Source organism: Balaenoptera borealis, assembly GCF_965194805.1.
Source record: "Balaenoptera borealis genome assembly, chromosome: 12".
Taxonomy (NCBI): domain Eukaryota; kingdom Metazoa; phylum Chordata; class Mammalia; order Artiodactyla; family Balaenopteridae; genus Balaenoptera; species Balaenoptera borealis.
Genome location: NC_138869.1, coordinates 43,383,434 through 43,395,025, shown reverse-complemented (window position 1 = coordinate 43,395,025; position 11,592 = coordinate 43,383,434). Strand labels below are relative to the sequence as shown.

Genomic DNA, 11,592 nt, shown 5'->3' with positions numbered 1-11,592 from the left:
GTTTCAGAGCCAAACATGCTGACCTCATTTCCTTGAATTGCTGTTCCAGCCTCAGCGACCCGCCACATTTAAGTGAGATGCTCCTCCCCAGAAGTGCTCGCACGATGAGCTACTGGGCACGGGTGCCAGGAGCTTTGTGTAATTTGTCTTAGAACCGGCCTGATGGTGCGTGAGCCTAATGGCACCCTTCTGTCTCCTCAGTGTCCCAAGTGCAACATCTGCATTGAGAAGAACGGAGGCTGCAATCACATGGTGAGCAGACGCCTGTACGTTTTGCTTATGTGACGTGGAGCCTTTGGTCAGCGTGCCCTTAACATGTTCTCTTCTGTTTCCCTCTGACAGCAATGCTCCAAGTGTAAACACGGTGAGTCCCAGGCTTGATGTACAAGGCCCAGTGGCACAGTCTCTGTTTCTTGTGCACGGGTCTCCACTGCTTGTTTAGTGAGTGCTTTTGTGGTGAAGTGATAAAACAGAGGGCAGCCTCAGTCACTTATAGTCATGATAACCAGAATAAAGCATTTCTTGATTTCTTGATTTATTATTTTTCGGTCCCTTTTATAATCCCACTGCCGTCTCGCTGACACATGTAGTCAGAAGTCAAGTTTGGGGTGACTATTAGACCCTCATGAATCCTCAGTCATCCAAGAAGAAGGTTTTAGTGTGTTCTTTTTATTTTTGCCAAGGCAGGTAAGTAGCATGGGGCTTATCTGTGCTGCCTTACAGATACCTTTTAAGCAGGCTGTACATGGTTTTACTGGAGACAGTAAAATAATAGTTTTCCTCTAAGGTTTTTTTTTTAATATATATATAAATTTTTTTATTTATTTATTTTTGGCTGCGTTGGGTCTTCGTTGCTGTACGCGTGCTTTCTCGAGTTGTGGCGAGTGGGGGCTACTCTTCGTTGTGGTGCGCGGGCTTCTCATTGCAGTGGCTTCTCTTGTGGAGCACAGCCTCTAGGCGCGCAGGCCTCAGTAGTTGTGGCTCGCGGGTTCTAGAGCGCAGGCTCAGTAGTTGTGGCGCATGGACTTAGTTGCTCTGCGTCATGTGGGAACTTCCTGGACCAGGGCTCGAACCCATGTCCCCCTGCGTTGGCAGGCGGATTCTTAACCACTGTGCCACCAGGGAAGTCCTCCTCTGAGGTTTTATAAAGTTTGCAGAGGGGGTTTTGGCCTTTCAGGCCTCCGTCATCTATCAGGTGTAGGTTACATACAACCTGTTGGTTTTGCTTTCCTTTCCTGCCGGATCAAGTACAGAAATAAAATTCCTTCAGGTAGAAAATATGTCCAGATAGGTTTCTTTTTTTTTTTTTTTAATTTTTTATTATTTATTTATTATTTTTATTTTTGGCTGTGTTGGGTCTTCGTTTCTGTGCGAGGGCTTTCTCCAGTTGCGGCGAGTGGGGGCCACTCTTCATCGCGGTGCGCGGGCCTCTCACTATTGCGGCCTCTCTTGTTGCGGAGCAGAGGCTCCAGACGCTCAGGCTCAGTAGTTGTGGCTCACGGGCCCAGTTGCTCCGCGGCATGTGGGATCTTCCCAGACCAGGGCTCAAACCCATGTCCCCTGCATTGGTAGGCAGATTCTCAACCACTGCGCCACCAGGGAAGCCCCAGATAGGCTTCTTACACAGCTGCTTAGAGGCCGACCAGGAGGCCATGAGAGTTTCTCTTTGTATGAGCCTGACTAATGCTAATCCTGTGTTCTCCCAGGAGCACACTGTAATCAGAGTAGACGAGGCAAGGTTTTAGACTGGAGTGGTGACCCTGAAGTGTAGAATGAAGATAGGCCGAGGGTAGTGGCATATTTCCTCAGTGATATCCCACCCTAGCTTTTCTGCATGTTTGAATGAGAGAGGGACATGTATGATCCACTTAGAACAGTGCACAAGTCATACGTACCGTTTAAAGAGAAATGACAAAATGAACACCCGAGTACCCACCACGTTCCTAGTACTGAGGAAGTCCTCTGTGTGTCCCTCCTCAGTCATAGTCTCCCGCATCCCTTACTGCCCAGAGTTAACTTCCATCCCTCGCATTGCTGTATAGTTGTACTACCTGTACAGGCAACCCTGAGCAATGTAGTAGTATTTAAAACAGTATCAAACACAACCTAGCTGACTGAGGAGAAAGCAATATTGCCACTGTTCAATGAAGCCTCCTAGGAGAAGAGAAGTGAACGACCTCTGGGTCTCTTGATTTGGCTTTAGCTTTAGCTTCTCCAGACTTTACAGAAGTCCCTTTTGGGAAGTCATTGAGCCAACTTATGGAGTGATTCCTGGGAAACAGCGTTTACCACTGTTGGGGTCTCTGGCAGAGACAGAACATAGAACCGTGGTTGGCCCCTCTCCGTTAAGCCACAATAGTTGTTCGGATGTATAGCATCCATAGGGGATCTTTATTTTTCCCTCTTTGCTTCCTCAGTATGGAAACAGAGTCATAATTCTGGGTATGCACTATTGGGTGGGTTTTATGAAAATGTGCGTTTTATTTTTTTCTTTTTTTTGGCCGCACTGCGTGGCTTGTGGAATCTTAGATCCCCCACCAGGGACTGAACCCGGGCCACGGCAGTGAAAGCACCGAGTCCTAACCATTGGACCGCCAGTGAATTCCCATAAAAATGTGCTGTTTAAGACAGAAGAAAAGGGGGAAAAGTCTTTCTTTCCAGTTTCATGTACAACACCTAGGACAGGTGTTGAGAGTGGGAGATAGTCAGGAGGACAAACGTGTTTTCTGAATGACCAGGTGGGCTTCAGTTGGACAAGCTTCTGCTTGTCACAGAGGCATTGACACAGCAGACCAGTGGCCTTGTACAGTCAGCATCTGCTTGTGTTGGATTAAACGGCACAAAGCATATGTGTTCATGAAACTGAGACTATCCGTAGGCTGTTGTTCAGATCAGCAAGGACAGGCTTACAGGGACAGTGGGATGTGACAGGGATGAGAGGTATACATTCCCTCTGTAAAGAGGCGCCCTTGGAGAGTTCTGGATAGGTGACCCGCCCCCCCCACCCCCCACCCCGGGGCAGGATCGGTCTGTTTTCCTGCTTTGCCTATGACTTTGGAGGAATGTGGGCTTGTCTCGTGTGTGTAAATACTTCTTTCTCTGTTCTGTGTAGACTTCTGCTGGATGTGTCTAGGAGATTGGAAGACCCACGGCAGCGAGTACTATGAGTGCAGTCGGTACAAGGAGAACCCTGACATTGTCAATCAGAGCCAGCAAGCCCAGGCCAGGGAGGCCCTCAAGAAGTACTTGTTCTACTTTGAGAGGGTAGGCATCCAGAAGCCTGGAGGGTGGGCTTCTTCCATTTGGCCTGCTGGGTGAAATTCCCAGTGACTGGTAGCTACAGCCAGCATGCGCACACAGAAGTCAGGAAGTGGAACTCCTGCAGTGGCCTGGGTGGTGCCTCCATAGATACGGCTTTCAGGCTCCACAGGGCAGCCACAGCCAACAAGGAAGGACATGCTGACCTTGTTTGAATGATGAATTGAAGGATAATGCAGGATCATCAGACAGTCTTTTCCATCCAGTGCCATGTTTGTTGTTTGTTTTTAAATGAGGTATAACTGACTGACAGTATTATATAGTTTTCAGGTGTACAACATAGTGATTCATAATTTTTAAGGGTTATACTCCATTTATAGTTATTATAAAACGTTGGTTATATTCCCTGTGCTGTACAGTATATCCTTGTAGCTTATTTTACACATAGTAGTTTGTATCTCTTAATCCCCTACCCCTATCTTGCCCCTCCCCCTAATCCAGTGCCATCTTAATAGTCAGATTCAGAGCGCAGTTCTTCCCAGGAAGACCCTTCAGAAGTCCACAGAGCATGCGACATTTGGTTTCTAAGCACAAGAGATCTGTAGTTACCTAGCTTTGCTTCATCCTCAGGGCTCAAGGCCTATTGCCGCAGTGGGGTAGAGTGATTTGGCAGGCAGACAGCTGCTCTGGACAGGGTTGGTAGTGTGGACTGAGGAAGCCCCCCTCCTGCAATCCCAAGGACACACAGTCCCCATCAGCTAGATGAGGATGTGGCCATTCTGAACTCCTTTTGGATCTCCACCTTCCTGGGACTCCTGCAGCTTTCTCCCTCCTCTGAACCCTGTAGTGGGAAAACCACAACAAGAGCTTGCAGCTGGAGGCACAGACATACCAGCGGATTCACGAGAAGATTCAGGAGAGGGTCATGAATAATCTGGGGACGTGGATCGACTGGCAGTACCTACAAAATGCTGCCAAGCTCTTGGCCAAGGTTTGTACCCCCTCACTCTTCCAGTCCTTGGTTTGATGCCCAGCCCTGTCAGACCCAGACCTCTGAGGGTGGGAGGCACTGTAGGGGGCAGGGGGCTCAGCACCCTGTACAGTCCTGCATGCTCCTGCTTATGGGTCCACATTTTGCTGGGCTGTGCCCACTGAGGACCCAGCCCTCTGTGGATGTTCAGGGGATTTTAAGAAGAGTATTCCAGTGCCTCTGCCTGCAGGGAAAGAACTGCAGGGAAAACTAGAGCCCTTTTTTTCTTTTGTCCCATCCATGCATCACTCAAAGGAAAATAAGAGATTGTCTTTGGACAAGTATTGAGATAGATGTGTGGACTCTGATGTCCGACTCAAGAGGGAAGAGCCGTTGAGGGAGCTGCTGGTAATAAATCACAGTGTGAAAAAGGAACTGTGGGTGTTCTGTGACCATTTTTGTTTCAGTTTTTGCCATGTTGTCCCACAATTCATCTTTTATTTGCCTTGGCCTCATTTCTTTCAGGCCCATACCCGTTGAGCCAGGCTAATTTGCATGGTGGGGTAAGAACTGTAAAAGCCACTTGAGATCCATGTAGTTAGGGTCATAGATACAGGTCCCTTCTCTTCTCTCTATTGCAGTGTCGATACACCCTGCAGTACACGTACCCATATGCATACTACATGGAGTCTGGACCCAGGAAGAAGCTGGTAAGGCAAAGCGATTCTTCTTCTCTGTTCTCTTAGCTTCAGAGGTGCCCTTCTCTACCTGCACTTTGCAGGAGAGCAAGGACCAGACGCCTGGTTATTGGGAGGGCAAAATCAAAACTGGCAATTGTAAAATTTTGTTTCTCCCCTAGGCATTTCCAAAGTAGATCTCAGGTGCTGGTATTTTGTGTAATAGGAAGGCAGATATACTGAAGCCCGTGAACAACTATATTTTTGGGGTGACTGGCTGAAAATGTCTGTTGCCACTTGGGAGCAAGTGCCCATGCTTTGGGAGGATATGCAGCTTGCATGTTCCTAAATATAGTGGACTTTTTTTGCATTTTGGTTTAATTTTCATCTTAGATGTTGGGTTGTTTCCCCCCAATTATAAAGTAATTCACACTTATTGTTTAAACGTTGAAAAACTTAGAAAAACATTTACATCATTCATCATCCCACCAGAAAGAAATGACCACTGTTAGCGTTTTCCAGCCTTTTAAAATTAATATTATTTCTATAATCAAGGTTATATATATAACATTTTTTTGTTACAACTAATTGTTTTTGCAGCTGTCGTTATTTACCAGGCTGGAAAATGCCATTCTGTAATAGTTGCATAAATGTTCCAGTATATGGTTGTACCAACATTTGGGGCATTTATTGTTTCTGTTTTTCACTATCATAAATAAGACATTGGGAAACCTCTTTGTGCAACTGATTTGTGCAGTGGGTATATAATTACTAAGTCAAATGGTTTGAAAATTTTTAAGACTCTTGATTTTCAGAAGGGCTGAAAAAACGAAGTATTCAGTGAATACAGTGTCTGTGAATATCCACTTTGACTTGTTTTTGCAGCATCCATTTCCCTGTATGTTGGGAGGATTCTCTTCAGTGGCTTAAGTTCTTCCCTTTTCTTTGGGGGCGGAGGGTGAGTGTGGCCTTGCCACATGGCTGTACTCCATAGGTAGCCTTTTGATTGGATTCTGGCTCTGGGTACAGGAAGTAGCACTGCTCTCTGAGGACAGTATCAGGGTTGTCTATAGCTCATGCGAGCCTGAGGTGCTGCATCTGCCCCTCCCATCTGCAGGCCCTGCCCCGGCTACAGCCCCCTCTCCTTTTGACCCTCCTGCTCTACCCATACAGTTTGAATACCAGCAGGCTCAGCTGGAGGCTGAGATCGAAAACCTGTCGTGGAAGGTGGAGCGTGCAGACAGCTATGACAGAGGGGTAAGTGCTGTCCTCTTGAATCCTCTGGCAGGCAAGGGAGGGCTGGTGTGGTAATAGGTAACATGGTAGTTGGCATGTGGACTGGAGGCTGCTGCTGAGAAGGGTGGGAAGGTCAGTGCTTTTGACTTCTTGGAGTCTGTGGCAGGGGGGGCAGGGGTGGGGTGGCTTTAGCTGCTCCCTGCTCACGGGACTGGGCCATGCAAGCACCTATCTTGCTTCCTTGGTGCAGGACTTAGAGAACCAGATGCACATAGCAGAGCAGCGGAGGAGAACCCTGCTGAAGGATTTCCATGACACCTAGGTTGGGACATGAACGTGCCAGAGTGAGGAAGATGTGGCTGCGAGGTCTCCCGGCTGCTGTACTGCATGCTGCAGGCTCTGCCTTTCACAACCCCAGGCAACAGCCAGGGCCCCACTCCTGAGAGACACTGGCCACACACCTCTTAGTCGATTTCTGTTTTTTTTTTTTTCCCTCATCTTTTCGCTTTTTGTTTTTCCCAGGGTAGAGGCCATGTTGAATTGGCCTCTTCTCAGGACCTTTAATTCCCCCTGGATGGTTGTTGGGAGGGAGGGAAAGTTTTTTCTGAATGACTATTAATAGGATTAGATCATTACAACTTATAATTTTCAAAGGTTGTACAATTATACAAAAAAGAGGGGGCAGACAAACCATAGAATTACACAGAACCCTTTTTAAAAATAAATTGGCATTGGAGTGTTTTAACCTCTAGCTATCTTACTTAGAATGTAACATATGCTGCCCGCTCACCTTGCCTCAGAATCTCTACTGCAAGAGGGCCCCGGTGGTCTTTGCTTGCCAGATTCATATGTGTTTGGCCACAGCTAGAGTCCCAAGGGAAGAGCATGGGTGGCAGATGGTGGGAAATTGAGGTGGCCTGAGTTATAGGCATGGAGCGCAGGGAATCACATCATGCCTCCTGCCTGGTCCTCGTAGACCCTTTTGTGGTCAGGTGCACTGCCTTACGTTGGCAGTGAGGAGACAGTACAGAACAGAGTCTTGCCATGGGGTGTCATCCTGTCTGATGGCACTGTGTGTCTGTGGACTCATCTTAATTCTTGAAAGTGAGCTTTACCTGGGTCTGGCTACTCAGGCCAGAGCCCACAGCCGAACACGTAGGTGGGCTTGTGGCCCTCCAGACCAGGGGATGTGAGTTCAGCACAGTTTTCTTTTGTTTTCTAAAGATAGAGATCCACTTTTAAAGGGAATTGTTCCCCCAAATAAATTTGTTTTACCTTGGTTCCTTCTTTTGTGCCAGTGTTCCCGTGGTGTGACTCTGACCAGGTTCACACACAGCCATACCTGACACTGTCCTGCTACACTTTCCTCTGGTGAACGTCAGGGTCAGAGTTCAGCATGGTCCTCCCAAGGACTCTGGTCTGCCTGGCTCAGGGACCTTGTTTGCACAAATTGTTTTTATGTTAACCTGGAGTGTATATCTCCATTACCCACTCTAGGGGTTGGTGGCACTCCCCCTTGCCTGGTTTCAGCTATTGGAGGACAGTACCTCTAGGGTCTGGGAGTCTGAGGCCAGCACGGTTCTTGATTTGTGGTCCCAGCTCCTGTACCACAAGGGGCGGGCCAGGGAAAAGGGCCAGCTTTTTCACAGTGCAGAGGAACAAGTGGTTTGCATGGTGTCCTACCTGTCCTGAACCTAGTCCTGTGGGCCTTTCAGAAGTTACATCTGTGATTCCTGGGGTTTCTATGGCTTTTTTCAGTGCCTCCACTCTGAGGCTGGCAGAGTTGTCCATACTCGATAGGGCCTCCTTGACCTCCTGGAAGAGTTGCTTGGGAGATCTGTGAATAAATATTGTGTTGGAAATTCTTTGATATTCAAACATTTTCACCTCAGTCGGTAATTTCCCAGGTACCATGTAAGCTGTAAACTGAATCACTCTTGAAGGCAGAGGACAGCTGTAACTCTTGGGAGTCATGGGGTACATAGCCGGCTGCAGGCTCCCTTTCTCCCCGGTCAGGTTTTGCCTCTTCCTGTCATCTCCTGCAAGGAAGGGACCACGGGGTGGAGCGGTAGGACGAGTTACGAGTATAGCAGATGAACCCAGAGTTGGACAGTGCTGAGCTAACTGAAGGAGGAGAGTGCCTGCTGTGGGACCTAGGGGTGGGGTGTGACTGCTGCACTGGCCCATGGAAGATCCTGGTGTCTGGAGCTTTTACCTCTGCATTGAGTCCTTTCTGTTTCACCGCCATGGCAGCGGCAGGAGCTGAGTTGCAACTCTGCACCTTAAGTCACACCCTCGGCGCCCTGGGCATTTTTTGGACTGCACAGCTACCACATAGTGCATTTGCATCCAGCTGTGGCCCCAACCACTGGAGCTGCAGGAGGTTCTGTGCCCAGACTGTAGCCTGCAGCCCTTGATCTGTGGAGAGCTTTCTTTTGTGCCTCAAGTGGCTGTCTCTTGTTAACATCAGGAAGATGGAAAAGGTCAGGCAGATTTTTTCTGCCCTGCAAAGGAAGGCACAGTGTTTTCATGAATTTACCATATATCTTTGTTTTCTTCAAAGAAAAAGTTGAGGTGATGTCATCTGCTCAACCTTGAGTGGTTTATTCAAAATAAACTGCAAGTTTCTGATTATAAAAGTGTGTGCAGAGTCATTCTTCAAAGGATCCAAGTAGCCTTCTGAGCCAATGCCCCCGGGGGTTCAGGCCAGTGAGCACCAAATAGGGGCCTTCCTGTTGGCCAGTCCCCTCTTCCAGAGGGCTGTGAAGGCCCCACTGGCCTGACTGTTCTGCCTTTCTTCCCTTCTTGGGGAGAGGTCACCTGTGGAGGGAAGTGGAATATCCTGGTATTTTTGGCTTTCCTTTCCCTCCTTGGGTGCAGGCCAAACCATTCCCCACCAAACACAGATCCCAGGATGTGGTAATGTACTGATTCTAATGCCCTACAGCCCTGCTGAGTCCCTGAGCTGCTTATTTAGAAGATCCTTGGGTCTGTCCAAAGCAGATGTGGGAGCAAAGGGCCATGGAGTATGGAAGCGGGACTTGTGGCTTCACAGGGGCCCTGGGCTTAGGAAGAGAAGACTCTCGACAGGAGCTGGAAATGTTTGGAGTTTAATCCCAAAGGCTGAGGACAGGAAACAGAACTTGGATTCTGAACAAGGGGGTCCGCATTTGTGGTGTCGGGAGTGGCGGCAACTTCACTGATAGGGGTGAAGGCTCCAGCGCTGTGGGCAGCACAGCATGCACAGGGCAGCCAAGGCCAGGGAGGTCCCAGACACTGCTAGTCAATTCCACAACTGCTCTTCTTTGGACCTCAGATGTGCCAAGCCCCATGCTCAGCACCTGGGCATACAATAGTGTGCAAAAGATACATGGTCTCTACCCTCTAGGAGCCTCCAGAACATGGAGGACACAGAACTGGTCACTAGTGAATGTTTTCACTGAGGCAGCAAGGCCAGGGGCTGAAGAGCTACTCCTGCAGATCAGTGGGCAGGATACCAATGGCCTTGGCACCATACCCTTGGTGATCTTAGAACAAGAGAAGATAGCACATTCTAGCAAAATCTGGAGGAGGGATTTTCCACATACTTTTCAGGGCTTCCTGCAACAATCTGAGCATTGCCTATATACTGAGCTCTATTTTGGGCACGGAGGACATAGCCATTGAATTTGTTAGACCAGTTCCTGTCCCCACAAGATAATCACACTAATGGTCACTGAGCACATATCCACTTAGTCGCCACAGCAGCCCTGTGAGGTAGGTGCTGTCACCGTCCAAAATGAGTAATTTGCCCAAGGTCATCATTCTAGTAAATGGCAAAACAAAAAACATTCGCTGTTAGAAATTGGAAAGTAAATCCAACTTTTGTAATAGAGATTAAAACACAGCTCAGCACAAGACCCAGATTTGACTATGTATCATGATTGAGATGGGACTGCCACCCCCATGAGGTGAGCCAGCCTGGGTGGTGAGAGGTTTAGATATCAAAAAGGCCATAGCTTTTAAAAGGCCAAGAAATTATAGTTTATGCTGTGGTTGTGAAATTCTCTTAGCCAACAGCAGGCAGAGCAGAAATAGGGGGTGAGGCGCCCCCCACTTCCCATCCAACCTGCTTGCCCTCTGGTGATGAGTTAGCTGTGCATAGCAGTAAGCATAACAATTGGATACAGGTAATAGGAACTTAGGAGAATGGAGTCCAGGAAGATAGTTTAAGGAACATGAGCATTTTGTGGTGATCCAATTATAGGTTTTAAAAAGCTAAAAAGGAAATGGTCTCAACATTCATTCATGGATACCAGAAAACCATGACATCTGGAATTCATTTCAGGAAGAAGGGCCAGGTCCTCGCTGCCTCTGTCTTTCCCTCCATGTTGGGAGAGTCCAGACTTGCCAGTTGCCTACAGAGCTCAGTTCCTACTCCATCTGAAGCAGGATGCTGGACCACTGGAGGTGTTTGGTCAGCATCCCAGCTTTGGCTGAGCCCCAAAGGCTCCCATTGCCACCTGCCCCGCCCCCCAAAAAAAACATCCAGAACTTCTCCTTTTATTGGACAGTGCTTCTCTAGTTTCCTAAGGAGATTGACAAGATAGTCCCTAAAGGTGACTGGATGAACACATGTATTGGGTTGGCCAAAAAGTTCAGCAACATCTTATGGAAAAACCTGAACAAACTTTTTGGCCAATCCAATACTTGGGCACTGATGAAACCTGCCATTGTGTGTAGAATCTCCAAGAGAAGAAGGTGGGGCTGCCCTACTGAGACCAGAAAATGCACACTCTACTTGTCTGGAAGGAAGTTGGAGGGGGAGGGGGTCTTAACAGTGTAAAGACAAACCACCGGTGGGACCTGCCTCAATGATGTTGATCTTGTCTGCATGTCCACCTCGGGGGTGGGGGGTGGGGCGAGCAGAGAACGAAAAAGACCAGGTTTTGGCACTTGGCCACTGGTATGTCCTCCCACCTCCATATTTGGGGATAATCTGGGTTTAACTTTTCTCTGAGGCGTTGGTGTCTCAGTTATGGAAAAGTCCCTTTCTCCCTCTTCATATGTGCCAGCGCTGAGGCAAGGAGTGTTCCTGTGAACCTGAGCACCTGCAGCATTCCTGCAGGTTACTGTTAGGGTGCAAGGGCTCCTCCAGGAAGCCCTCTCTGACCACTCCAGACTGGGTCCCCCGTCTATGCGACCCCGCACATCAGGCAGTTGCTTCCTAAGACCTGACTCCTGCAGCCCTCCCCGGGAGGTTCAGACCGACCGCAGAGCAGACCTCCAAGGCGTTTCCTGGCCGCCTACAGTGGCGAGTGTCAGTGCCGAATGCCTTGGATCCGACGCCACCACAATGTGCGCAGTCATCGGATTCCGCGGTGCCCCAACTCGCCGCAGTATTGAATCATCTTTTGGCACTGCCTCCTCCTTGTTGCCACCCCACTCCTGGGAGCGAGAAAATGCAGACCA

The 11,592-nt window shown here is 48.6% G+C and overlaps 1 protein-coding gene across 1 annotated transcript in view; it reads left to right on the top strand.

The window, feature by feature from the left end:
• The window catches only part of ARIH2 (ariadne RBR E3 ubiquitin protein ligase 2), a 49,711-nt gene extending 42,291 nt beyond the window's left edge, over positions 1-7,420 (top strand). The window contains 7 exon segments of the mRNA XM_082344974.1: positions 202-252; positions 343-364; positions 3,113-3,264; positions 4,106-4,249; positions 4,870-4,938; positions 6,079-6,162; positions 6,392-7,420. Of these exon segments, the coding sequence (XP_082201100.1) occupies positions 202-252; positions 343-364; positions 3,113-3,264; positions 4,106-4,249; positions 4,870-4,938; positions 6,079-6,162; positions 6,392-6,463 (594 nt within the window). The 3' untranslated portion in view covers positions 6,464-7,420.
• Positions 7,421-11,592: the final 4,172 nt, after the last annotated feature.